Here is a 27,866-nt window from a genome sequence, read left to right on the forward strand (position 1 = left end):
AAATGGTTTATTAAGCGTTATTAAAAAAGGCAAGTTAACAAACGTGAATAGACAGAAGTTCAGTTTCTATCTATTCAGGAAAACAAAATGAACAAAGGCTAGATTCGATTGTTTTTTCAAATAAAGGTGATTTTAAGCCCAGTTTCATTTCTGTGGTGCTTACCTCAGGAGTCAGCTTTGCAATCGAGGTGAAGAGCATCGACACAATCTGCAGAGAGAAGCATTCAACATGAGAAAATTAAAATGGATGCATTTTACACTTGTATAGGTGGCAGTCATTGCAACATTTACTCAGTCCATTTCCTACAAACATACATGTTCAGCCAGCCGGTTATTATAGCGACAGAGGCTAAATATGAGGTTACAGGTCTGCCTGATGTTGATGCCATCTCTGATGTGCTGGAAGAGGAAAGGGAAGCCCTTCCCTCCAGTCAGCGCTGCCATGTCGCTCTGGGACAGAGTCAGATGTCTGGACAGAGAGGAGAGGAGAACGCAGTGGCTGCTTGAATGCTTAATTCTAATGAGAATGACTCTAAACAGAAAAATGCATGCATGTTGTATACTCGCACCTCTCAGAGCGAGACTGCTCCACCAGCAGAGCAATGAGTGCGATCATCTTCTCCAAAGCTGCAGGACGATATTTTTCTTCAGCCAGAGACAAGATGTCTTCTTCCTCGTCCTCCTCCTCTCCTTCCTCCTCTGACAGCACCTCTACCTGAGGCTGAGAAGGACGTTGGTTAGGTCCTTCTTATAATTAGGTCATGTCTTCTAAACACAATATAACTACAGGCTGGGTGTTACTTCATTTAAAAAAGACAAATAATATTACAAAGAAACAGAACCATTCAGATTAAATCTCTCTTTGATAATATTACTGTAAATAAATGAGTTGTGAAATATAAGCAGTGTGTAAGCTTACATTCTCAGGGCCTTTTGTTCCCATGTAGAAATGCACCATGATAGAAATGGCTTGTAGTGACAACAGGAACTGACTCTGTGGACACAAAACACAAAAAATATTAATCGTTTTTAACAAGGAAGGGGGAAAATAACCAAACCACATTTATGAAACTAAAAAAGGACTCAAAATCATGCTGTGTCAACTGTTAGCTGAGAAGAAAGACCCAAAGAAAAAGCAAAATAGTGTCAGGTTTCTTTTTTTTTTTTTCCACACTAAGTGATTTCAGGCTGCAAAACTCAATTTACCTCCTCCTCGCCCATCTTGGCAAACTCATACAGAAAAGCGAAGTACTCAGTCAGGTGTTTGCTGTGAGGCTTGACGCCGTGCTCCATGATAGAGAGGAGGGTCTTAACAAAGCGAGTGACACAGGACCGGCTGCCGATATCCTCCACTGGCCCATCCATGTCGTCAGAGCTGAACAGACACAGGAGCAGAGGTATCTAATGACACATCTAAACTCTTTAGTTCATGTGGAGCCACAAGTTTTTTTTCTCAGAGTCTAGTGTGGCACAGACACTGAGTGACACATAGCTCCTGCTTGGATCTGTGTGGCCATCTGATTTCACAGACACAACACTGTGTTTGTGCTGCACACCTTGCATGGCAAAAATGTACCACATGAGATTTAAGTGGGTTGTGTTGCTAAGCAATAAAGATAGCAGGGATGAACTGTAAAATTCTGGGCCAGTGTTTTAAGTAACAGTGTGGTCGATTTTTTTCTTATTTTTGCTTTATTTGATCTTTATTTTACTTCTTTTCCTACTGGGATAAACAAAATGATACAATCTTAAAGGCTTTCGGTTCCTTCCGAAAAGCGAGAAGAGGTTTTTGAATGACATTAACGCTATGTCAGCCTATTATACAGGGAGGCACTAGTCCCTCCTGACATGGGTGTCACTTAGCCAGCCTGTAAGGCATAATTTAGCCATTTCAATCAGCTGTGTTGGATCAAGGACACATCTAAAACCTGCAGGACACCGGCCTTTGAGGCCCAGAGTTCCCCCACCCCTGCGGTAACGTCTGGCGTAATGGCATTTAAGCTTCTGATGAAGTCTCGCAGGAGGCAGTCTCATAGTGAGACACGAAATGAATGCTATGAAAGAGAACTATCAGTGTACATTCAGTACCGATGCACGAATCGTCATAGGAGCGCACTTGCTGCCAAATGCAGTCATCCAGTTGGTCAGATCTATTATTTGGATAATAATAATAATAATAATAATAATTTGTCTAGTGAATTTACATGAACAGCTACATTAAGAATGGTTTAGTTGAAAACTATTTTTAATGCACAAAATATTTGCACAGACTTTGCATGTTCGGTGTGAAAAGGCCTTAATGGAAGACTTTGAGACTCCTAATCTTGGAGAAAATGTTTTGATCAGGGAAACCTGTCCCACAATAATGAGTGACATACCCATCCTCCATGCCAGGCTGCAGGTAGAGATGAGCATGAACTGGCCGCAACCTCTGGATAACGTGAATACACAACCTCTGGAACATCTGGAAGACAACAAATTAAAACAAGAAAATTTACATTTAAAAGTCAATTTAAAGACAAACTTCCACTGACAATAAGTTCAGAATGACGTAAAAAGAGTTACAATATAGCTATAAACATTGGGAAAAAAAAAAAATATAAGTACTTTTGAGTCGTTTTGGTGTAGTACTGTCTCCTCCACCTCAATCTAACCCTTTTCTTAGAATCACACATCTGCCTGTGTCTTCGTTCACTACATAAATGAACCTTCTGTTTTTTCCCCTTTAACTCCTGCCTGGGATCCAATATATCCACTGTCCCATATGTGCACATGTCTAAACATTCTCAGTCTTGCCTGTCTAGTTTTCTAATCTTCCACTACGTCGAGCTCTGCCTGTCTTTTAGGTCAGAGCCACCTTCTCCAAACCATACATCCTTTCACTCTTGCTGCTATCCTTCCGTCATGCCACATCATTTTTTCCCCTTTAGCTACACAATTAGTATTTTTGAGCACATTAGTCCAGTTTCAGTATTGTGAATGTTGTTGTTTTTTGAGGTTTGTTTTGTGTACAGTGATGTTTTATGACTTGTCCCTGACCTGTCTGACAATCTGATTGGGACACTTTATTAGGATCTGCATCGGCCACCAGTTGTCATCAGCCATCCGGTCTAAAAACCACTGAAACAGAAAAATAATGATCAAAGGTTGTGCAAAAAAAAAGAAAAAAGTTTATTCACAGTATCCATTTACTTTGCTGTAATCACCAGAATAAAAAAGGTTTAAAACTCAAACCTCGCAGGCGGCCTGGCTGTTGTTGAACTGTTTGGTCAGCAGTTCAATCCACTGCAGCATGGTGGGCTGGAGGTAGCAGAGCAGAAAGGATTAACAGTCTATCAGTAACTTCCTTCCTCCTCCCCTTTCTTTCCACTTATCTTTACAAATTAACAACACTCAGAAAATGATAACAGTGATAAGGATGAGTGTGCATTACCTTCTCCTTGGAGTGAATGAAAGTCTCAAGGACAAAGGATGTGCTGAGCTGCAAATGAAAGGGGAAAAAACAACAGTAGAAAAGTAAGTTTTAGTTAAACTAATTAGCATTGCAAATCAGTGACATCACGCAGCATGGTATAAATATTTTTAGAAAATGCGGTCAGTTAGAAAATAGATTAAAATAACATCTTTCTGAGTAAAAGATGCAGAAACTTTTACCCATTTTCATTTTCTAGATTGGGCTTCAGCCAGCTGTTATTCCAGTGTGTTTTATCCAAAACCCAAAGTAGCTAGGAAGGAGCTAGTTTCCTTATTTTAAGAGAGAACTGTTCCATTTTTAGTACTTTTGTAGTAGTAAAGTGAAAACAAAAAAGTATTTTTATTTTAAAAAGTAATTCGCACAATTACAGTTTATACATTTTCTCAAAAATCCAGGTTTCAAGTCAATAAAAGCCAGAAAATAATAGCTAAATGCTTGTATTACTTCTCACCTTGGCAGTCATGAGGGAGACAGCTTTGGGGTCTGGCAGGGTGCTGGGGATGCTGCTGCAGAGCTGCCACATGAAGCTGAAACAATGACAAGTCGTGCCATTGAGTGAGTAGTGATCAAAAAGGCCAATAAGATGTGACCAAAAATACAAACTGATTTATGCTCACCCAAAGTAGGTGTGTTCAAATATGTTTTTATCCTGCAGAAACTGCATGTTGTCGTGCCAAATCCACTGAAAGAGAGAGTTGGACATTTAAATGAGGGATTTAATAGGAGTAATGCACAGAGATCTGCTACGTTTAAAAGAAAAAAAGCACAGTCAGTACCTCAAGTAGATCAGGAGAGACATCAAAACTAAAGTCCTTCCCATTGTCATCCTCCGGTTCCACTCTCTTGTAGAAGAGCATGTAGGCACTGTGTGTCTGAAAGTTTGATTATCATTTCATTGTTACCTTCTGGATCAAACACAGAGGATAAAAACTACAAAAATGGACCAGAAATTCTCACCTTCTCAAAGGAGAAGTCCATAAACTTGTCAGTGACAGAGTCGTAGGTTTTAGTCTAAAAGATAAATAAAGTAGGTGAAATTAGAGATTACACGTGGAATTAAGTGGTAGTATTTATCTTGCAACTCTCGCTCATACCGTCATCTCTCCACCAAAGCACTCAGAGGCCAGCTGAGCTGAGTCAAAGGGTTTTACCTCTGCATCATTGAAAAGGTACCTGGAGGACAAGATAAACCTTTGAGATGGTGGCGTCCTATGACAGTCACTCACTTTTTGGGTTTAAAGACTGATTATTAAAACTTTAATATGCATCATCCATCACCATTTATTGTTCTTGTAGGCATGGGGGTTGACAATGTCCCGGATGAAGCTGTAGTAATGGCCGCCATCTGCTGTGCCCGTGTGCACAGTGACGCCAATGAGGTCATACTCATAGCTCTCTGTGACCTTTGCTTCACCCTCCTCTCGAAAACCTGAGGCCCATGGAAGGCAACACTTGAAGAGTCAATTACAATCATCAATACACAATAAATGTCCGACTGGGTGAACAGAAACTAACCCTCTTTGCGCTCCCCTTTGCCCATGAGGAAATCCTCAGTGTAAGGCGTCATGTCGAGGCGCAGGGGGAAGGAGAAGTGGGTGTTGACCTTCTCCTTCATCATGGTCACCATGTTAAAGGTGTATCTCATTGTGTTGAAGCTCAGGATGCGAGGCAGTTTCTTAAAGCAGGCCCTGTGTAAAGAGACACAGTGAGACATGGTGAGACACTGTGTTGAGAGAGGGGCATTATTTTTTTCAGGATTTTAAATCGTTCTGACCTTTTCTCTGCGCGGACCTTCTTTCCACACTGTGAGCAGGTGTACATGTTGTCACCCTCCAGGGTGTCTTTGATGGTCACTTCATCCAGAGACTCCTGAGGAAAGATAACAAAGCACAAATACATCAAAGAAGGAAAAGTCTGCAGTGCACTTTGGTTTAGAGAACAAAAGACAAAAGTTTGTGTTTTCTCTCTTAGTTGGTAAAAGATGCATGTGACATCACTCCTTGTTGAGCAATGGCTTTTTCTAAACCCTCAAGATGAGCATTTAACTCATTTTGGGTCTGAATATGAAACTGATGGAAGCTGAACCATACTGCATCGGTATATGGTAGCAACCCTGCTTTATTCTTCTTTTTTATTCTAATGAGTATCATTTACATACAAGATTTCTGTATATAAAAAAACAAAACAAACAAAAATGGACTGCACTTTTCAGAACCATTGTGGTTTGTGCAGGACTGTTTATGTGGCAGAGGTTGATCTCCACTGAAGCTGTAAGAATCACAGGTGAGCTTCAAACTTGCGTAACATTTTCGCCCCACTCACATAGATGTTCTTCATGTCTGCCACCTGACATCTGACTGTGTAGAACTCCTCTGCAGTCTGACTGACATGGTCACAGTCCTGTGGGAGACACAGAACAGTGAGAAAAAACAATGGCAGAAAATGTACCTCACGCTGAGTCTGTGGAACCCTTAACTCATCTACTGTAACCTTTGTAGTTTTAAAAATAACTACATTTGTGTGAGGTATTAAAATAAACACGAAATTCAGCTGTGCTTTGTTGTTCTCAAAACCGTTTTCCTTCAATTTAATATTCCTCCTTTCAAAATCAATTCCCGCACTCACCAGAGACACCACATTGTTGGTGATGACACCTCCAAACAGAGTCTTCACTGTGTTTTTCTGTCAACGTAGATAATTAAGATACATCAGCTTATTAATCAACTTTAACATGTACTATGATGCCTGAACTATTACTCATGCTCTTAAAATTATCTTTAATATTGCATAATATTTGTGGTCATCATTTGTATAATAACAACATCTTATTTGGATATGTACTTTTTATACAAACAATCTACTTCTTAATATGTATAGTGCTATAGAGAGATTATTGTGATTTTCTGAATGGCAGAGATGAACACTAAAGGTTTTATGAAGATCAGTAATAAGTGGCACCTGCTCCAATCTGGAAATTAGTGTTTGAATCCTTTAAAGCATTAAATATATAATTTGTGTGTATGTAAAGATGTATGCTCACCAGCTCCTGGGACATCTCTTCTATCTTGGTGATGAGGTCGGTGAAGAACTCTGTCATGTCTTTCTGCTCGCCGGTGTTAAGAGGCTGTTTGTCCATTGTGTAGGTTTTACAAAATGGCCGGGGGTTGTATGCTTTTCTCTCACTCTCCTGAAAACACACAGATTAACACAGATAATCCATCTCACCAAACCTTCTGATTTTGCCGTCTGTGGTGCTCAGAAAAAAAGTCCAATCGTCCAGATCTTCAGAAACTGAACGGGTGTTAAAAGTTACTCTACTAGTGACTGTAGTTTTAAACAAATACGACAGACAGAAGGGAAGGACTAAAAGGAAAATCAAAACTCACCATGAGATATGTGAACATCTTCTGCAGCTCCAGCAGTGTTGTCTTGTGTTTGATATCTTCAGCGTACTGCACGCAAACACAGAGGGTGAGGACCTGTGTGCCATTTGAATTTTAATGACGTTATTGTAACAATCTTTCAGATACTGACCTTGGCAGTGAAGACAGCCTGGCGGGCCTCAGGGATCATATAGAGCTGCTGAATGGTAGAGGCCATGTAGCATGTTGCTCCCAGGTTGGTCAGACCCACGAAGCGGCACTCAGCCCGGACGTCGTCATGGGGCCAGTAGTCCCACTTGTATGGAGCATGAGAGCCTAGAAGCAAAAGATTAAAAGAAAGTTTGAGTTCTGTGTCACACCTGTCCTTTTATTAAATTATTCAAACTGGCAGTTGCATTATTGCAGGGGTGTCAAACTCAAATACACACGGGCCAAAACTGGAACAAAGTCGCGGGCTAACGTTAATATTTATTTGGGGGGGGGGGGGGGATCTTCCTCCAGATATAAGAATGAATCTTTTCTTATGGACTCAAACAGGTTTTGCTGAAAAACTGAATATGGAACAAGCAAAGCTTAATACTAAACTATATATATTAGCTGTATAATACCAGTAGGCCAGCTCTGATAGTCATTTGGTGTGGCTTCGCAGGCCAAATGTAATTACGCTGCGGGCCAAAGTCTGACACCTATGTATTATTGGGTTGCAAATGGAATTTCCAACTCGCCCAAAACCTTTTCCGACATAATTACAGATGGCCTTAAAACAAACTAAACTTGGAGAACAGTCTGGTAATCTGGTTGTTAAAGCTATGATTAAAATTAGGCATGGTGTAAAAACATATCTAAAATTAAGTTTAAAATAATGATAGGATTCTGCACTTCTGTAGAGCTTTGTAGTTTCAGCTCATAGTGCTCTTTAAAACTCTTTCACAACAAAAAGTGTCCCAGTCTCTTCAGCATTAGTCCCAATTGTGGGTCAATGTCTTGTAGAAGAAGACTGGATTCACTGTGGCAAAGCTTACATTGAGTCAGATCACTGACCTAGAGGACTACTGACACAGAGTGTAGCTTGCATATACAGACAGAAACACAGTACACAGAAGTAAAATAAACTACAGAAAGAGCACTACCAAATAAAAGTAATCAAAAAGTGAAGCTCTTCACCCTGCATGTGCTGAGACATGACCCAATTATGGAGCAGCCGATAGTTTTCTACCGAGCCCTTCACCGTCTCCACCAACAGATCATAGGCGGCGGCCCTTGCAGCGTGGGACTTGCACTTGGGCTGAGCACGGTCAACCAGACTGGGGAGGAGGAAGAGGAGGTTGTAGACATCCCTCAGAAACTCCTGCCCCTCACGGGAGAACTTAAAAGGAGGCTTGTGTTTGAGGACGCTGGTGGCAAGACGAAGGAGCCCTGTCAGGCCATCGTCTTCGATTGTTCCATCTTGTTGGTCCAAGATCTCACGGCTGGAAGTGAAAGAGTTATGTTTACATCAAAGCAGTATCAATTGTAGAAATTTGCCATTTGGTTTAATTTTAAAAGCCACTGCCATCAGTAATATTGTCAGCATGAACTTTCAGCAAAATGCAAACATCCTTTAAATCTTTGTATACGGAGCATAAAATTCAGTTTGTGACAATCAAACCTCCTAATGCAGTCGGCAAGATGTCGGGCAAGAGCATCCAGGTCCAGCAGGGTGGTCTGCATCGAGCCGGCCAGCGACAGAGAGGGAGAGACCTTCTGTGAGTTCAAACAGATCAATACTAGCAGCAGCTCAATACAAAAATCAAAACGTTACTACAAACTCAAATCTACTAAATCAACAGGTTGGTATGATCATCAGCATTGTGGTTTGACGTTCCCACCTGGCTCGCATCTTTAACGTGGATGTTATCGATGAGTTTGCAGAGCAGCCAGAAGTATTCCTTACAGCCCGTCCTTAACAGAGGCTCCTCTTCATAGTCTTCGACCTGCAAATATAAATGCACAGTTACTGCTTAAGAACATCCCAATGAAACGTTAATTCATCAACTCTTAAAGTCTCATGATGTGATCTAATAGAGTGCATGTCAGGTTCTGCTGCATTAAACCAATGTGAGAAACAAGGCTTAGTAGAAACAAACCAGATTCAAAGTAGCAAAGGTCAAACTGAGTCCAACGTTGCCTCTGAGGAGTACTGACAAGCGTACCGCTTCCAGTACTTTAAGAGGCTGAGCTACTTGAGTGCGAGACCTACCCTTAGTGGTTTGAGGGCCTGGGCGTCAGGCAGGAACTTGAGCAGTGTGGAGGCGGCGAGCAGCAGGAAGGATCTGTTGATGGACTCTCCTCCCTCCAGACCTGACAGAGACAACTTGTACAGGCCATTACATGCCTCGTGTCTCACTGCCGGCTACAAAGAAAAACAACGCACCTCAACAAAATGATGATAAAGTGAAGCATACTGACATGCTGATTAAACGACTAAAGTCTGAACCACAATCTTGCTTGTGCTCTACTGCCCTGCTGCTAATACGGCGAGGACCCGACAGAAGTATGAAACAAACTTGAAGCATTCAGGTATCAAACAACTGAATTGCATAAATTATCCTCAAAGAAATGTGAACTTGTCACCCTCATCAGGCTGTAATAGTAATTACAAAAACAACTGAATTGAGTGTTATAAAGATTTCTAAAACAAGTCTGGAAGAAAATTCATGAACATTTTAACAGAGGTGTGACTGGGACCAGTTTAGATGTGAATGATTTTTAAAGTCCACCTGAGGATTAAGGATTAATATTTTTGACATCCATTGTCCCGGTAAAATGCTACTGAGAGCTCAAGAAAGCACAAAAATGATCCATCTATACGGTCATACAACATCACAAGACCATTAAGAAAACTTCTACCTTTTTATGGAGTAAATTAATATCTCTTGACTTGTGATGGAGCTGTGGATGTTAGACTCACCTCAGGAATCAGGAGGGTGAGTTTTTTCAGCCAGTCGTGCAGGTGGTCGCTGTCAGCCAGACTGGATTTCACTGTTGAAGAGCAGTGAGCCCAGCTCACCAGCAGCCACATGGAATAGTGAGTCACTGTGGGTAAAACATTACTGTCACACTCCACCAGCTTACTTCTTTTAACATTTTTAGCATGATCACCGTCTGAAAATGTAAAAGCCTTACCTTCGTGTCGAGACCTGTGGTCAGACTGAGCCTTCAGAACTCTGCAAACAAAAACAAACAAAAACAACAACAAACATGTCAACTATGCTGTCCATTTAAAAGTAAAGAACACATTTTTGAGCTTTTGTATGGCAAACCTGTGTGCAAGGTTGTCGTAAGTGTAGGCCACATTGATTAGTCGCTGGATCAGGTTGGTGCCTTGAACAAGGCTGAGGAACACCTGCGAACAGACAGAAGAGCCGATGATAAAGATCCAGAAGTCAGAAACGTCCTGTTGGCAGTTTCTGCTACAAAGCATTACAAGTCAGCTGGAATAGTTACTTCAGTCAGTCGAGGGATGTGCAGGCCTTTGCCATGATCTACAGTGGATTTGCGCGATTTGCCTGGCCATGCCCTTTTACGTTGGCTGTCGGAGAGGCCTGACCAGGAGAAGACATCGTGGTAGGCTAAATCCAAGTCTGCAGGGTCTACAGCAAACTGGCAGATCAGCTTCAGCAGGCAGGCCAGACAGTCCAGCAGCCACTATAGATAAAAGGACATCAAACCAAACACTTACTTATATTAGTCTGTCCAATAATATGCTCATAAAATACATCTACTATCTACTGAAAATGTAGAAAATGACAAAGGTAGACTAAACTGTCTCACCACTGTCCAGGATTCTTGGTCTTTGGGTTCGAGGATGCCCGAATTAAAAATTTCCAAAAGCAGCTGTAAACCTCCAGATGAAACAAACTAAAGAAGAAGAAGACAATTAAAGCCAGGATTGAGAGGAATTTGATTTCCATCCTGCTTGAGTTAGTGTTGTGCTGTACCTTGCAGCTCCAGGTGTTTTTGCTGTTTTCTATCTGATCCTCACTGGAGTCGTCCGAGTCTGGATACAGGTCACTATAGCTGCCCTGGGAACGAACAAGCAAGAGGTAAAATAGTAATACTGTCACTAACACAATTTTACGTTTTTGAAACGATGATGCCAAGTTCTCCATGAAACACGCATTGCACTGTAAAAGTATCATTATTTATGGAATGTTTTTAATGCCGGCTTTAGTCCAAATAGGGGGAAAGAAACTACCCAAACTTTTCTGGATTTAAGGGCCAATTACTTTTTTACGTAAGTCTTGTATAGCTTTTTTCCCTTCAAAAATGAACTCATGATTTAAAAATTTATTTTTATATTTTCTTGGGTTATCTTTTTTATCAATTTATCAATCTGAAAAATTTAAGTGTGACAAATATTTAAAGAAAGGGGCAAAAACTTTTTTCACTGTACTGTACAGAGCACCCAGCATATTGATTTTAGTGACTTTACATTTAAATATATTTGGGATTACAAGTTGTACCTCAATTTAAAAAACAAAAGTGTCTACAGTCAGACTATAGTCGCAGTAATGGTGCTACCACTTAGTTAATTTGTTTTAACTCGACTCGTGTCCCTATATTAACATCTACAGATTCCACACTTGGCAGCGGATCCTGCGGACAGAAAGAGGCCATCAATCCTTTATCTGTCTTACTGTTGACTCTCTGTGGATGCGTCGATTGGGCTTTCCCAGAGCCTCGATGATCTCTAGAGCGTACAGCAGCTTGTGAGGACTTTTAATCCTCAGCAGCTCCTTCCAACACAAACCCTCGCCATTCTTCAGACAAAATAAAAACACAAAATTAAAAGCAAATTTAGTTATTCTATGTTTGTGTGATCAACAACAAACTCTTGAAGAGCCCTTATTTAAACAGGATGACTGACCGTATCATCTGAGATGTTCTGGAAGGCCTGCAACATTTTGGGACAGGTGGGAAGCAGCATGAGCAGCTCCCAAACTCGACGAGACAAATTCTCTGCGTGAAGGTGAAGCTCCTCGCATCGTGCGCTCTGAGTTTAACAACAAAACAAAACTTTAGTTAGCAGGGACGTTCCTGGTGACTGTCTTGATGCTCATCCAGGTAACTAAATCCCTAAAGGTTGATTCTATTCATCTGGACGTAGCGTTCTCAGTGGGAGAAAGGTTTCGTCACTCATCGAAGTGACTGAGTGAACAATGGGCTGTCAGTTCAGTTCCTTGATCATTAATATGCAAATTGTCATCACCATTGATCAACAAGCACAGATCAAAGACCTTGAATATCATTCACAGAGAGTTGGGGAATGGCTGCAATGGCTGGTGATTAATTTACTTGCAGATTAAACAGAATTTATGTCAAGTAGTCTGCGAAAACTGAAAGAAAATAGCCAAAACTGAGTACAGCCCTCATGGACAAAGTTAGGAAAGGACATATTCAAGAGCCTTAAGAAATCAATGATTCTGATCTTCCAAAATCAAACAGTGTTTTAACATTTTGTTATTTGTTATTTTATAAACACATCTGTACTGAATTTGGTTATGCTTTGTTCCAGTTAAATGCTTTTATATCATTTCACGTTTGTCAGTTTATGTAATTTCTCCTGAACACCTACATGCAACGGTTCATTTTTTCAGCCAAAGAACTGTCGAACCCGTCTTACTTTCAAATTTGTCTGTTTACAACTTCCTGTCACAGAAACACGCTGACAATGCTGCCTTCAGGCGATGGAGTAACCAAGGATGACACCAGTGAGTAGTAGGTGGCAACATAACATCTTAGACAACATGGTGTTGTGCATTAATTAAATACAAATAAATAGTCTAGCATATTTCTAATACTAAGGCAAGAAATGTTAACCATTTTGCATACTTGAGGCATCTCTCTTACCCACAAATGTAGTTATACATGTGGATGAACATGACTGTGAACATCAACTAACATAAATCAAAGGTACACCTTAAAACAGTTTTCTGTGTTTCAGTGACCTCACCTCTCAAACTGGGTTTCAGTTCATACCTGCTCTTTTGCATTATTACATGTGGTCTAATATTATACCTAGTAAATACAATTTTCCATACATTTTAGCCAATATAACAGCCATATGATGTATACATCCCTTCAGGAGTTCTCCCATAACTAATACCCACCTCTGGGCTCTCCTGGACCTTCTCTGTGTTTGGGCTGGGTGGTTTGAAGCAAGCCAGCATCTCCAGCAGGTCGAAGAGTGTGGTGAGATGTGGCTCCTGAAGGAGCAGTAGCATAGGAATGTGCTCTTTCTGAGGAGGTGGAAGACAGGAGGCAGGCAATTGGATGCCCTCGCCCTTCCTCTCCCTCCGTGGAGCTCCCAGAGACACAAATACCATCTGGGATCAGATAAGAAGATGGTTCATAAAACTCATCTGCACTGAACAAATGTAATCAAAATTTACATGATTAGACAACAACATTAAAAGATGTAAAACAATCTTTCAGACTTGAGCTGAACTGCAGTCTGTCCTACTGTTGGCCGTTTCTTATACAGAAGAGAAGTCAAACTGTTACCTGCATGTCTTTAAAGCCCAGCTCATGCAGAGTCTTCTCATCATAGTCTGTGGTAAGTTCATGACCAGAAGAGATCATCCTGACCGGTCCCATCAAACCACCTGCAGAACACGAGACAACATTTCACTAGCAGACTCACTCACACATTGACACACAAACAAAAGCAAGGGAGAATATTTTATGGAGGGACCTGACCTGGGAAGTCTCCTGGCTGCCGGCCACTCTGGCCAAATTCCTGCAGCTGAGCCTGATGGTTCATCTGCTCCTTCTGCAGGTTCTCGTACCAGTGGGTCACCTCAGCTCGCAGGTCAGCTACTTGGTCACTGGGATACATCTCAATGGTCATCTGCAGAAATATGTAATGGGTAGTGGGTCCAAACATTTGACTTGTACTGTAGAAGCACATTATAAGTATTTATGCAATAAGACTTATTTGCTTTTAATAAAGTGTCACCTTGTCAGGCAGGCCGGCGGGCTGACAGACGATCCTAAGAGGTAGAGACTGTTTGTCACTCAAAGCTTTAAGGTGGCTGCTGATTCCCGTCCCCTCGATCTGCCACTGTCGCAGGTGGTAAGCAAACCTGCCACAGACCAGAGATGAAACGATGTGCTGCAATACTGTTTGTTTGCTTTTTTTTTTTTCCCCCATATAAAATGATTTTGACCACTGAGATTTTCATAATGTAAACATTCCAGGTGTGTGTACCTGCGCCGGAACGCCTCCAGGTGTGTTTTGAGCATGAGCAACCCCCTCTCAATGCTGGTCAGACTGGAGTGGGCATCCTTCTCCAAGTTGGCAGAAGCCATCAGGAGGCTCTCCATACATTTCCTTATGAACTCTTGTTCCTTCTCCAGTCCTGTTTTACCAGCTGGAGACACACAAAAGTAGAATTAATAGATTAAGATCAGCAATTTTTCAAAGTCTTCTTGTTCTTATTGGTACGGAAGAACAAAAACAACAATTTCATAACAAAGCATATGACTTCATCATAGTGCAGTGAGTAAAAACTGACCATTGATGTAGTAGGAGTTGATGTACTGTATAGCAGCGCGGCTGATATCAGCAGATTGAGCTCTCAGAGCGATCCCCCACAGCTGGTCCATCCCACACAGCTGGCGGCACAGACATTCCTCAATTAAGCATCTACTCAAATGTGTCTGAAGACAACATGTCTGATTACGAGCATCACATGCTTTTGTTTCCATTTACCTCACAGCTAGAGGCGTTGTCCAGTGCAGTAGTGGCAAGCCGGGCCAGGTTACAGAGGTGCTGAAAGAGGTTGAGGCCTGTCATGCTGATAGTCTCTGGTTTCAGCTGTGGCATCTGGAGACACACAGTGACATTAACAAACACAAAGTAGTCAACATCAACACACGGCTGCTGCTCGTCTGAAGCTGCCCAGAGGGTCGTGATTGTGCTCCACCCCAGCTGAGTTTAAACCCATCCAGTTGAATAAACGTATGAGAAATAGTCTGATAAATTCTGTTCCTGTTTTTTTTTTTTTTATTATTTATTTCCAGCTCTAAACTATAAACCTGAGGCTACAGTCCCACACACTTACACAAAACCCTATTCTAATGAGGACACGCATATGATCTTTCTTTTAGTATTTAGGTATGAACACAAAGCGAAGATGGGGAAAAAAAGCACAAAGAGACTTTAAAGGAATCGCCGCTGTACAAACATGAAGAGGTAGGAACAGTGGCTGCAGCCTGACTGCTCATCACTGCTTTTGTTACCCGTTGAAGTTCAGGCTGGCTGCTGGGCTGGGCTCTAACATCACTTTGTTCTTTTGACTAGCTTAGCATTAGCATGCTGTCTGTGTAAGTGGTTGCAAAGAGCTGAAGTTGTGTTAGCAACACATCATGCTCTTGTCCTCTTGTGTAACATTTCCACCCTGTAGACTGCCATACTATATGCACAACTACAGACAAACTAAAAAAAAAATCTAGCACAAGTGCAAATGGAGCTGATAAGAGAGCTCGATAGCCAGGCAGACTAACAGATCGCAGAAATTGAACTAGAAGACAACCAGTTCTTGTACAGAACCTGTATAGTGAAACCAAGAAAAGAAAAGAAAATCTTAATGCTATGATTCTTTTCCAACTGAAAAATTTCCTGCCAAATTAACGTTGCACAGCACAGGAAATAAAGGGTATTTTGTCAAACATTTAAGAGATTTATGGAATTAAATTTATGTCACAAGTTGTACACGAAACGGGCACAGGTTTTTGCCCCGTCCCTCCACTTTGGAATTATCTATAATTCCACAGCCATTCTTATTCATTACCCATGGGACACCCATAAAATTCTATAATCCACGGTCTTTTTACTACCTTCTCCAGGAAGAGATGTTTGTAGGTCTCCATGCCCATAGCATGCTGGTCTTTGCTGCGGACCTGGTTGAGGAACCAGTGCAACGCATCATCGTAACATTCAGCGTCCTCCACCAGACAGTGCCACAGAATGTCCACTTGCTCCAGACTCAGTCCTGACAAATCCAAACACCAAAATAATTACAAACTAGAGTTCAGCGATGTCAAACGCAGACCGGGTTCATATAACGCAGACCACTTTTCCCCCTTATCTTTGGGCTTTTGGCCATAATTATCTGCTTACGTTGCACATCCATACATAAGAGGCTAAGAGCTTCTAAAGGGGATTAAAAGGTAAGAGACACATTTTCTTTTATTATACGTAAACACGCTAAAAAGGTGGATAATTTTAGAGATCCCCAATGTAAAATGAAAGAACCCAACAAGAAAGGCTCAGAAATCAAGACTGAAATGCAAAGTGCTAAAGACCACGAAACTTTAAGAAAACACTTCACTCCTTTAAATTTTTTTCCCTCTTTTGGGGTGTAAAATATTCCTCAAGAAGTGAATGGTGTGGTGTGGAAACACAGCAGAGATCAGGGTTATGTTATGAAAACCACAGCTGTTATTTACTAAAGCATAATATGGACACCTCTACCTCTGTGCAACTCTCTGGATAGGTGCATGTCTTTTAAAAGCATCTTAGTTCACAGAGAATATTACTCTAGTACATAAATGGTATCGGAATCTTACTGAAGTGGTCGGGAGATCCCAGTGTGGAAAAGACACAGGTAAGGAACTGCAGACGGACCTGGACCTCTGCACTGTGACTGTACCTGCACAACACAAACGAGTTATGTGTCAACAGTGAAGAAAGTGAACTGATGTCTGAAGATCACAGTTTGCAGAAGCTTCCAACTGCTCTCTCAGAAGTATTGACACCAAGCACACTTCTGCTAACGCAGTCTTTGAGATGCATGTGTAAATAATTTAAATGAACAGTGGCTGCTATCATGGGCACTCCAGAAATATCACACTAGTGGGCAATTACAGTGTCATTAAAGGTTAAAGCAGGATAATAACTGCACACAAGGGAACATTAAGCAAAGCAATCAAATGGAACTAAAGAGGTGTTATGCAGATAATGTGAAGATAAAAATGAATTTGCTGGTGGACAGAATCATGAGACGCATCTTTGTTTTCCAAAAAGCAAAAACTCAAACACTTGGCTAGTCTCAACGAGGAATTGTAACACTGATGCTCTCACAACAAAAACTGAAATTTTAAATTGGGTACAGGAATTCCACTGTCAGCATGATTTTTCTGAGAAGTGCCTTTAGTGTCCAATTCTTCCTAAATGTGGAATTATCAGGCGGAAGGTGCTTTGTTTTCTAGCCATAATTAAGAGAATAAAACTGACTCAGAAAGCTGACAAATTAATTACAAACAAGAAATGATAAACTGAAAAAGGAAGCATTGTTTAACTTAAATAAATGAACTAAGGTCAACCAATTTTTTTTTTAAAAAGTGTGCATATATGAGTCTCTTAATTTTAATAAAGAACAGAAAGTATTCAATGACTACTAAAGTAATGTGGCCTAAAGAACTTCATAGAAAGATAAAAGTCATTATTAACAACTGCAAAATCAAGCGTCCCGTTAAGTACAGTTATAGAAGTTTATTGTCATTTCGTAGTGTTACCCAGCCTGAAACGAAATACTGTTTCTCACCAGCTTCTACAGTGCAAAAAGCAATACAGTTTAAAAAGAAGTTTAAAAAGAACAGGTTTAAAAAGAGCAGTAAAAGAGGCAGTAATGAATTGCAACAACAGTTATGGATAAAGAAATAACATAAAATCTAAGTTTTAAAACAAACTCAACTCACATTTGTCCGGGTAGCCAGCAGTCCTTTCACGGAAGGGGGTGGTTAAATTAGGTAGTGTGTGTGTGTGTGTGTGTGTGTGTGTGTGTGTGTGTGTGTGTGTGTGTGTGTGTGTGTGTTAGTTATACACAGTATACAAGGCAAAAACAGTTTGGACAGTTTCTAACAAGTTGAAAGCGAATATTTAGTATGACCAACTTTATTCTTCACAGCCTGAACTCATAATTTCTTTAAGTCATCATGAGGAAAATTTCTCCAGGCTTCTTGAACCACATTGAAAGGTCTGCTTCTGTTGTTCTTTATCACACTGTTGACAGTACCATTTTCTCTTGTCTTCCAAATCTCCAGTTTCCCCAAGATATATAAAGTTTCCAGCTAATAGCAGTTTGTGAATCAACTTGTTGGTGCAAAAGTGATATTTTATTCTTGTCATACTATCATGTCGGGCCTTTTTTGTAGATTCAACTGAAGAAATGAGAACAAATAATGTGCTTTTCTAACAGACAATTTGATACGAAGTTGTCTGTAAAGCCGACTTCACACCTTGAATTACAGCAGGTGCTGCTGTTTTGCTTGAATTATTTATATGTCAGTGGTAAGTGACTTAACTTGTTTCTGGACAGGAACAAAGATGGGATTGAGTGAAAAAGCAACCAAAGAATTTCAGAAAGACTGGAGAAGCTCAGGGAACACTTTAAAAAGAATTACGAGTCCGGCTTCTTGCAAGCAAAATATAAAGAAATAAAGGGAGACTCAATATTCTGTATAGTAGTGTCGATATGTAGTAGTGGTGTAAGACAGACTCACAGTGCAAATTTGTGCCGGTGTTCTCTGACTTCTTGGATGTAGTGTTGCAGGTTGTCGAAAAACAGTTTCATCATGTGCAGCTCCTTTTCAGCCCACCTGACAGAACCAACAACCAAATCAGTGCAAGGCTCACAAAACAAAACACTTCAATACTCATATTTTTTTCAGAAAGACTCAAATATTTTGACTCAGCTTTGATGAGTCATGTAATTGTATCTGAAACTCCATATGGTATTTGACTTTTGCACTCTGAAGAAGTGGTGTAACTTACATGGTGATCCAATGAGTGTCATAGCTGGAGCCAAATTGCTGGAAAGTGCCAAAAAGTTTAGGGAGTAGACGCAAGGAAACCACAACTGACCTGAGAGAAGAGAAGAAGACAGAGTCCAGTTTTTCAAGATTCCCAAACGAGAATAATTACAAAAATAAATAAGATGAACATTTTAAATGCTCAAGAAATGATTATCTGGTGTTGATAAATCAGTAGTTTATCTATGCACAGGAAGCTACAACATGCAACCCTTTTTATGTGTGCACTGCAAGAACAGGTGCCTACCAATTATTCATTTTCAATACATTCAATCAGAGATAAGTCCTAAACATCATAAGCGTGTTGTATTTATACATTTATGCACCAATTTAAAACATAAATAAAGAGGTCACTCTTACCGGTGATGGGCCAAGTTGTCAAGACAACCCTCGATAAAGCGCATTCGAATCTGTCTGTCAGTGAACCAGCAGACCAGCGAGCACAGCAGTTTCTCAGCTTCATTGATAAGACCTTCAGAGAGATGAATCTAAACACACAAGCAAATTATAAAATGAATTTTACACAATCCTACTGAAGCTAGCTGAAGCACCATCTATCAACTCTGTGAACATAAAGCATTGTCTATAAGGAAATATTGGAGAAGTGGAAGTCGTACCGCATCTTCATCTTGTACCAGGTCCCAGAGCAGAGTGTTGCCCTTCTTACAAACATTATCCAAGTTGATGTCAGTCACAGCGTGGCTGCTGGAGTACTGATGTTTATGAACAGCTGGACCTGAGGGGATAAAGAGCATTCACATGGTCAGATTTACTACTATTATTATTATTATTGTTATAAATTAAACTGTCCTAGTTCCATAGTGTGGCCCACCTTGCACCAGATGCTCATGGTAAATGGAGGCCAAGTTGGGAAGGTGCTGCTGCAGGTGGGAGCTGAGCTCAGCATGGGAGTTTATCTGGACTAGCTCCTCCTCACAGCCCGATTCCTCCCCGTCAAAATCAGCCATGTTCTTCTCTGACTTCGCACTGACCTGAGAGCTGCTGCAGCTAACGTCATCAGCACTCAGCATGTCCTCCACCATGGGTCTGAGGGAGGAAAGTAGGGTTTATAGATCAAGGATAGACTGACAGGTACATTTAAAAGAGAAAAAACAAAAACACTAACATGTATAACTACAGAGTTTCCTAGCACAGATGAAATTTGTGATTTAAGACAAATATGCAAAATAAACACCGCAGTCAATAAAATGTTTTACATCTAAAACCAGCTTTAATACTACAATATGTGCTGGACATAAGCTGTACTCAGAAGGTAAAATCCTATACTTACCTATTAATATACAGTATATAAACACACAAAAATTGCTATATGCAGAATACCATGAATGTCCCTCCATTTCTACCCTAATTTGAAACTATGTGCTCAGTAGACAGACACTCTGTGTTAGCCATTCATAAACAAAAGTGTAGCAGTCTTACCCTTCATGATGGTGGTGGTGGTGATGATGATGGTGGTGATGGTGGTGGTGGTGCTGAGGGCCAATGAAACGACGGCAGTTGAAGAGTTCACTGCTCATGGCCTCTCCTAGGAAGTCCCCGGGTCGCGGGAGACAGGGAGGCTCCTGAGGTCCCTGGACAATCTGAGAAGGGCTGATATCTGGCGGCTGCTGCTGGGTCTCTGTCCCATCAGGCCGAGCAGATGACGATGCTGAACAAGTGTCAAGCATTCTCATGCGGCTCTCTAGAGACGCTGTCGCCGCTGTTACCATAATACCAGAAGTTTCTGGGTTGAAAGGGAGAACCTTGGATTTGGCTCCTCCCCCTGGGCCACTCGGCCCTGCCCCCTCACCAAGAGCATCCCCGGCTTTCCTTTTCCTTGACTCAGTCTGCTCCCGGGGCTCCTTTTGGTGCCCACCTTCAGCAGCTGAGCGGTTACCCTCATCTTCATCTTCTTCATCGTCATCATCCTCCTCCTCTTCGTCTTCTTCTTCATCCTCTTCCTCCTCCTCTTCCTCCTCCTTTAAGGCCTCGCTATCTGCCATGTCATCAGAGTGCAGCTCGCTGCCTGGGCTCCCAGCTGACTGGCTGGCTCGACTAGAGGCGGCTTCGTTGCTGGAAGCCTCGCTGCGGCCACTGCTGCTGCCTGGTCCGCTGCTGCCTTCCTCCACGCTGTTGGCAGTTTCATCTGAGCTGCCCTGCATAGACTCCTGAGGAAACAGCAGCAGCTCTTTTCACCTGGTTGTGCATTTTATGTTAACAACCTGGCTTTAATTAGACATTACAGAAAGACAGACAAAGAAACAGGTCATGGTATAAGATTTAAGGGCCTCAACTCCCTTCAGAATACGTCATTTTAATCATTTCAAAAACTGGACTGAAGTTTTGACCGAAAGTAAAAATTATTGTGGCCAGAAAAGTCAAAGTGACCTTCATAGTGCAGAAGGTCACAAGGATAGGACAGACTTCAAAACAATCATGACTGTTACAGAGGAAAATAAGTCAGCTGCTCTTTATTCTCTTGTTTGTATGGACGGGTACTTGCATACAACACTCAGCCAATCGTACCCACCTTCCTACAGCACTTTCTAACATTCACACACATACTCTAATAGATGCACTGGGGGCAACTTGAGGTTCAGCATCATGCAGACTGAAGTCAGGGGTCGATCCACTGACCTTCACATTGGTAGAACACCTGCTCTACCACCTGATCCTAGTTCATTGTGTCACCATATGTGCTCTATACCTCTGTGTCAGATAGTCTTTGCTGATTCCTCTTGCTGCCAGTCATCATCTGGTCATCCATCTCCATGTCGCTGCCTCCACTGTGTTGCGTGTCGCTATTGTCACTGCTGTCTGGACTTGCGGCCGGTGAACCTGAAACCACATTAGACGACAGACTGAGGACCGTGTATAATCCTGAGGCTCAATAACGCATCGACAGTCTGAAAGTGGAATTGACCAGGTCTAATGAAGATTCAGGAATTTATTGTGTAAAAACACCACTCATCCTAAAGTCATAACCAAACTGTACATATATAGAGGAACGATAACTAATGATGAAGATGCAAATATCTGGAAATCACACTGCAGATATCTGCAACTTAACTGTAGATATTGCCAATGGAAATCTGCAGACACGCGGCAAAAATGATGTCAGCTGTCCTAGAATCACATTATCAATTATCCCGACAGGTGCGACTGAGTATATAATCATTTTAGCCACTATTGAATGAAATTAAAAACTTGTTTCTTGCTTTTCTTTAAATCAAGTGGCAGGAAATCTCTTGGGTTGTGGAACATTTTGTATTTTGGAAGAAATTTTATCCTAAAATTATCGTTAGTGAAGAAGGCAGGTCCAGTTATAAAACCAGAAATTAAAAACTACATTTCTGGTAAACAGCCAGTCCCACAGCCAACTAATATAAAACATGTCTTTAAACTAAAGCTCAGATACTGAAGTGGTAAGAAAAAGCCTCAAAAATATTATACTGTTTTTTGGTGGGGGGTTTTAGTTTTGTTTTTTAAATAACAGGCTTCGTACTGAAATGCATGCACGCTGACCTTTCTTGTTGCCCATGGGGATGTTGGTGTTAAGCAGGGAGGCGAAGGAGCTTTGTTTGGAGAGCTGGGCTTTTGCTGCCAATGCATTATTCCAGAGGGCCTTAATCAGCATAGAGGCCAAGTACAGTGTCTGTCCGGGGAGAGTGGGGAAACACAGAAGCAATTCATCATAGCGACGTCACAACCACTTAAAGACAATGTTGGTGAAACTGTGCCCAGTGCTTCAACTTCAGAATGTTTTGTACCTGCTCGGTGTGAGTGCTCGGATGCAGGCCTGATACCAGGTTGAGGACATGACGGAGAGGCACAGGATCGAGGTTTTTAATGAGAGACGGGAAAAGGTCGTGGATGTAGCGGCTGCAATGTTTTAACTGATTTTTAAAAGAAAAAAAACAACAACAAAGAAGCTGTTATTGTTGTTAAACACAAAACGCCCACAATCTCATCAACTCATCGCAAAATACTGAAGGGAACATACTAATTCACCTGAAGTGTTTCCATGATTTCATCACAGTACAGTTATTATATATAACACAGGCTAAATATAATATTGCATTAAATCACAGAAGAATTTGAACCATTTAAAGTTAATGAAAGAATAAATAAAAATCAGATCAAGTTCCCACTTCATCTGCAGATGAAAAATGGCCTCTTTGCCAATTCTGACATTCACAGCAATGTATGTTAATGTGCAGTGTCCCTCTTAAATGCATAAACCATTTAGTGGCATATACACCCCTAGTTTTTAAAAGTTTTGTTCCCAGTGCTTCTGACACAGAAAAATCCACCAATACAGAAATACCAGCACTTGGTATGACTGATGTTTGACTGCAGGCTGCCCCATGATGGAGTGGAATAAAGCTGTACAGTCTCTCATTTTACCTGAGCTGCAGCCCAGATGCAGTCTATGTGCTGTGTGCTGAGCCGGCCCTCTGCAGCCAAGAAATTCAGGATCACTTGGCACTGTTTAATGATCTACAAAACACACATACACAAATGTAAATGTGCAAAACTGGGGGAAATGTTCTCCAGAATAGTTTTTTCATTTTTCATTACTGGAACCAAAAGTCTCACCTCAATGTGCAAATTTGGGCCAAATATGTGCTCCACTACATTGTTGTGGATCAGCCAGTCGGCTAGTTCCTTTGCTATGGACCTGAAAGAAAAAAGCAGAATCATAATACGCTGTGTGAACCATTTTATTTTATTTATTTGTTTATTTATTTATTTTTAGCCCAAACTGGTTTAAAATAGCACCACATCCTTCCTGTTTGCTTGCATTTATGGACAGGCATCTTTTTTCTTTACACTAACTTACGTTTCTGTGTCAGACACCAGGGATTCGTTGTTACACACATCGTTGAAGGTGTGCAGCTGATTCTGAAGAAACACAAACATGCCCCGCAATAAGTGAAGGAATGAAGCACAACCTGTCAAATTAATAACTGCAGCACCACTGGCTCATAGCTCTTATTTAACCATCTAGTGGACAGCATAGATAATAGATGTTTGTTTTTGATGTTATTTCCCTCAATTAGGAGTATACTTAGTGAAAGTATTCTCAATTTTAGCACTTAAACAGTTTGTTTGTTTGTTTTTAAACCTGGACTGCATTTACTTGTGTTCTTTCACCAAAAGAGGAAATTTACAGATACAACACAATTCATCCCTCTATTTCCCACCAAATATTACAGACATCTCCAATTGCTTAAATATTTTTGTGCAAAGTCTCATTTTGACAAAAGGTCCACAGAAAACTAGAATCAGCCAGACCTACATGAGGGTGTGAGAATGAGTTAAATCCGTTTGGAGTCCGACTCACTGTGATTTGGCTAAGTCCGGCCAATCTCATCGTGAGAGTGGGTGACATGAAATATTTGAAGGCAAGATCCAGGCTCTCCTTATCAAAGCACAGTGCGCTGTCCAGTGGTTCCTTCACCGTGCTCCACATTAGGTCTGCCATATTGCGTGCTGCGCTCTGTCGCAGCTCCTGGTCCGACAGCTTACACAGATACCTGCAGACGCATCCGACTGACAGATAAGCTACTGACAAAAACTTTTATGTTTAATACTCTCCCCAAGGGTTGTACAGTATTGCCAGCACTATTTACGTATTATTTTAAAAACCCACAGTATTTGTGACCACTCCCCCTCCTACATTGTACAAACTGCCCCCTCTCGTCAGATCTTTGAAATTCACCAATCATTACTTCTGAGAGGAAAAACAAAGGACCTTTAGGGTACTATTAAAACAAACTTGTCAGCATCCCAAAGCTAGAAAAAAAAAGTTTCATAAATCCTCCTCTAAAACAGCCAAGTTTCATTTTGAAGAAGAACTCTCACTTAAGGTTGGCTGTTTTGAATCAGACTTTTGTAGGCGTACGCTATAATTTTCCAATAAACAACTGTGCTGCTGACTCATTTACTCTCCACTCTGGATGGCTGCGTTTGTGGTTTTTAGAGGTGTAGCTTGGAGAGTTGCTACTGAAGTACTTTGTGTTCATTTAAATAAAAAGAAATCTTTAAATAGAATGGAAAGTTACCATGATGTGAAAACTGTCCTAATTTGGGTTTTTGTTAACGTACCTTTTTATCTTTTAATTGTTATCATGTGAAACCACTTCTCTACTGTTTGGATGTGTTCCTTATGGTTGTGCTAATCAATCATTTTTATAGAGGTATACAGCACAGTCTGCAAGGCAGAGCTTAAAATATTCAAGCAGCTTTACAAACATTAGCATGCCAACCTACTCACAATAACAATACTAACACACTGATAATCTAGTAAATATCAAATACTGTGTTCACTATGGAAGTTTAACATGTGTTTAATTAGCAAAATCCTAATCGAAGTACACTGAATGCAACATTATTACATTTGCAGATTTTTATTTGTATACTATAGTATTAGGAAAAATATTGACTTGTTAAAGCTGGCTCCAATTTTTCACTCTTTGGTACAGAAAATGTTACCAAAGAGTTAACTTGGTAAAGTCGTATTTTTTTTGTTTTGTTTTTTAAATACAGTAGTTTATTTAGTTACCAAGCTACTCAGACAAAAGAGGCAATACGGTAGCAGAGCATCAGTCTGCCTACATCACATGCACTGCCAACACTCTGCCTCCTCTTGGGTCACGTGAAGAGACACTGACTGGAAGTCTGGCAACTGTTGCTATGGCAACAAAGGCTCTTCCTAGCAACAAATGTATGGCACTTTAACAAGAAGAGAAGAGGCTGCGCTGCCTGACTGAGACAAATGGCGAGCTCTAATGCAGAATCAACAACGTCTGGCTTATAAATAATAGCAAATGTTGACTTCTTCAGCTGGGAAACAAAGCTGGACACTGAATCTAATATTCAGAGCTTTGCAGACAAGATTAAAAATCTGACAGTACACAAGAATACTGCAGTAAGAGTGTTAGTGACTGTCTTCAGGTTCAGAAAGTGTGGTGTTCAACAACATGGCAGCTCCTGAGGCACTTACAGGTCTTTTAACCTGCACCTGAAAGCAAGTGCAACTGGTGAGAATCACCCGTCTCTGGCTGAGGAAGATGCTCTATGTTGTTACATGTTTAAAGCCAAGAATTGTGTGTAAACTCACCGTATCACATAGGTCCGGAACGGTATGATGTGTTGCATGACGGCAGGAATGTGCAACCATATTCGGATCTGTGGGAAGATCAAATACAATATGCGAATAATTAAACTTTTTTTTTAAGTATAAATTTCAGCTGAGAATCTGCCTTGCATCTTAAACAGAAGTTCATGTTCAAAGTTGTGCGTTATATTTATTACAGGGACATTATAAAGAAAAAAAAAGGCAGTTAGCCAAAATATCTTCAGTACTTGCCTCCAAAAAAAAAAAACTCAAACAGATTAACAATTTCATCTTAAATTTAGCAATTATCAAATTTAAACCGATCACAATTTACTGCTGTTACCACTATTATCCAAGTTGTTTTTAAACATACTAATTCGTATGAGAACTGGTTCTGCTAATCTGTGGTTTTTGAAATAACAGCAGCGGTTTAGATTGATAGCACTCACATTAGAAACTATGGTGATGAAGGCGTGGGCGATAGGGAAGGGGAGGCTCTCTGGAGTGCCAAACTCGAAGCACTCCTTCATCAGGGAGAGGCCGTGTTTCCCACAGAACAGGCAGACGTAGCGCAGCAGATGCAAAGGTACCTCCACATCCTGGACAAGAGTAGAGCAGGTTTACAAACGGTCATCCACTCAGAAGCTCATTTACCTTTTTTTCCTTTTTGTGTGTGTAATCTTAGCTAGCCCTGTCAACTGTGATGAAGTGCTGTTGCAACAGAAGACAAAGCTGTTGAATGCATAAAGACAGGGCAAAATGACTTTAAAGAAGCATCTTCTATTCTAAAGAATATTCACTGGTTTTGTTTCTTTGTGACTTAAAGACGACTGTGTGGTAAAAGTATACTGCTGTGCCAAACTCAGCATACTGTGAACTTGAGACTGAAAGTAGTGAATTAAAATAAAGCGTGTAAACACTTATTTCCTATAGGTATGAGTTACTTTTGCTAATAAAAACCAGAAAAGCCATTAGTTTCCAGATTTCCAGCTCTGGAGTTTTTCATAAAAATGTCTTCTTCAGGCCATCTTAAACCCTCTCCTCCCCCAAGCCTAATAAAAACTTTATCATAGTGGCAAAGTGAACAAAGATAATCCAGGGACACATTACTTCTCTCTGGGGCACTGTAACATCATCTACAGGAATTCACAGCACAAGTTCCCAGAACAGCTTTAGTTTCATGTTGACAGTACAGAGCTAACACATGAGCTCATTTACAATGTTTACAACCCTTACAATGCTCATTTCAGAAAACAACGAGCTTCAACAGGACCCATGACCAATAAAACCCTGTTACCATGCATTTTATGAAGCTTAGAAATTCTCTTAATAATGTAAGCACATGTACGAAAAAACACAAAGAGAGCAGGAAACTGGGACAACACTTAGCTAAACAAAAATGTAACCCCCCCCCAAGGACTACCAAAACAGTGACGTGACCACTGTGAGTCATCTGGTAGGAAACGGAAAGAAGGTAAGGACCAGGGTTACATGGTTAACAGTAACTGTACTTTAAAACTCAGTGTGTGGGGACTGTAAACCAATCAAAGATGGCATTCTCTCAGAGACAAAGGTAAGCCTAGCCCTAACCTTACCTATGTAACATCTACATATCAGAGTAATTGTATTTATATGGTCACTCAGTTAGCAGCATCTTATCTACAAACCATTCTGGGCACTCTAAGGGACAGATGAGACGGCTGTTTTCAACATGTGATGGTCATGATATTTACTTCACAGTAGGATATAAATATCATCTTGAGATGTTACTGGTATACATACATCTCTTCCTACTGTTATCTATGCAGCGATGAGAAATCTGATCTGCTGCTGCCAATTTTCCAAATTACATTTAGAATAGTCACGTGAGCTGACCCTCTGAAATCTGCTTTTGGAGGAAGTAGAATAACACTTAAGCAATTTTCTTCCAGGTCCCACACATTAGACTGGACACCTTTCATTACTCTTTTTCTGTTTAAAAAAAAAAAACAAAAAAACAAAATCATAATAATGCCCCAGTGCTATA

General features: G+C 40.8%; 1 protein-coding gene across 2 annotated transcripts in view; it reads right to left on the reverse strand.

The window, feature by feature from the left end:
- usp34 (ubiquitin specific peptidase 34) overlaps positions 1-27,866 on the reverse strand; it is a 55,640-nt gene that overhangs the window by 12,258 nt on the left and 15,516 nt on the right. Inside the window, exons 5-62 of one of the 2 annotated variants that reach the window (XM_082535455.1) lie at positions 26,290-26,439; positions 25,844-25,911; positions 24,065-24,257; positions 23,561-23,622; positions 23,317-23,398; positions 23,125-23,217; positions 22,488-22,613; positions 22,243-22,372; positions 21,425-21,555; positions 20,158-20,885; positions 19,550-19,764; positions 19,335-19,453; positions 19,078-19,205; positions 18,680-18,769; positions 18,409-18,504; positions 16,474-16,556; positions 15,742-15,896; positions 14,615-14,728; positions 14,418-14,517; positions 14,111-14,273; positions 13,859-13,985; positions 13,600-13,750; positions 13,405-13,505; positions 13,011-13,226; positions 11,768-11,893; positions 11,538-11,660; positions 10,839-10,922; positions 10,672-10,758; positions 10,345-10,545; positions 10,161-10,243; positions 10,024-10,064; positions 9,809-9,933; positions 9,098-9,250; positions 8,727-8,831; positions 8,507-8,562; positions 8,023-8,327; positions 7,010-7,173; positions 6,862-6,927; positions 6,516-6,662; positions 6,101-6,157; positions 5,798-5,875; positions 5,250-5,344; positions 4,991-5,163; positions 4,754-4,904; positions 4,570-4,648; positions 4,433-4,486; positions 4,252-4,347; positions 4,093-4,157; positions 3,927-4,002; positions 3,434-3,481; positions 3,235-3,300; positions 3,040-3,120; positions 2,379-2,464; positions 1,207-1,375; positions 920-994; positions 570-721; positions 316-469; positions 164-208 (exon numbers count right to left, since the gene is read on the reverse strand). In XM_082535455.1, coding sequence (XP_082391581.1) covers positions 164-208; positions 316-469; positions 570-721; positions 920-994; positions 1,207-1,375; positions 2,379-2,464; positions 3,040-3,120; positions 3,235-3,300; positions 3,434-3,481; positions 3,927-4,002; positions 4,093-4,157; positions 4,252-4,347; positions 4,433-4,486; positions 4,570-4,648; positions 4,754-4,904; positions 4,991-5,163; positions 5,250-5,344; positions 5,798-5,875; positions 6,101-6,157; positions 6,516-6,662; positions 6,862-6,927; positions 7,010-7,173; positions 8,023-8,327; positions 8,507-8,562; positions 8,727-8,831; positions 9,098-9,250; positions 9,809-9,933; positions 10,024-10,064; positions 10,161-10,243; positions 10,345-10,545; positions 10,672-10,758; positions 10,839-10,922; positions 11,538-11,660; positions 11,768-11,893; positions 13,011-13,226; positions 13,405-13,505; positions 13,600-13,750; positions 13,859-13,985; positions 14,111-14,273; positions 14,418-14,517; positions 14,615-14,728; positions 15,742-15,896; positions 16,474-16,556; positions 18,409-18,504; positions 18,680-18,769; positions 19,078-19,205; positions 19,335-19,453; positions 19,550-19,764; positions 20,158-20,885; positions 21,425-21,555; positions 22,243-22,372; positions 22,488-22,613; positions 23,125-23,217; positions 23,317-23,398; positions 23,561-23,622; positions 24,065-24,257; positions 25,844-25,911; positions 26,290-26,439 — 7,287 coding nt within the window. Of the gene's footprint in view, positions 1-163; positions 209-315; positions 470-569; positions 722-919; positions 995-1,206; positions 1,376-2,378; positions 2,465-3,039; positions 3,121-3,234; positions 3,301-3,433; positions 3,482-3,926; positions 4,003-4,092; positions 4,158-4,251; positions 4,348-4,432; positions 4,487-4,569; positions 4,649-4,753; positions 4,905-4,990; positions 5,164-5,249; positions 5,345-5,797; positions 5,876-6,100; positions 6,158-6,515; positions 6,663-6,861; positions 6,928-7,009; positions 7,174-8,022; positions 8,328-8,506; positions 8,602-8,726; positions 8,832-9,097; positions 9,251-9,808; positions 9,934-10,023; positions 10,065-10,160; positions 10,244-10,344; positions 10,546-10,671; positions 10,759-10,838; positions 10,923-11,537; positions 11,661-11,767; positions 11,894-13,010; positions 13,227-13,404; positions 13,506-13,599; positions 13,751-13,858; positions 13,986-14,110; positions 14,274-14,417; positions 14,518-14,614; positions 14,729-15,741; positions 15,897-16,473; positions 16,557-18,408; positions 18,505-18,679; positions 18,770-19,077; positions 19,206-19,334; positions 19,454-19,549; positions 19,765-20,157; positions 20,886-21,424; positions 21,556-22,242; positions 22,373-22,487; positions 22,614-23,124; positions 23,218-23,316; positions 23,399-23,560; positions 23,623-24,064; positions 24,258-25,843; positions 25,912-26,289; positions 26,440-27,866 lie in introns of both variants that reach the window. The other variant, XM_082535454.1, reaches the window with a different exon arrangement.

This window comes from Aulonocara stuartgranti, assembly GCF_965226115.1.
Source record: "Aulonocara stuartgranti genome assembly, chromosome: 6".
In the NCBI taxonomy this organism is placed as follows: domain Eukaryota; kingdom Metazoa; phylum Chordata; class Actinopteri; order Cichliformes; family Cichlidae; genus Aulonocara; species Aulonocara stuartgranti.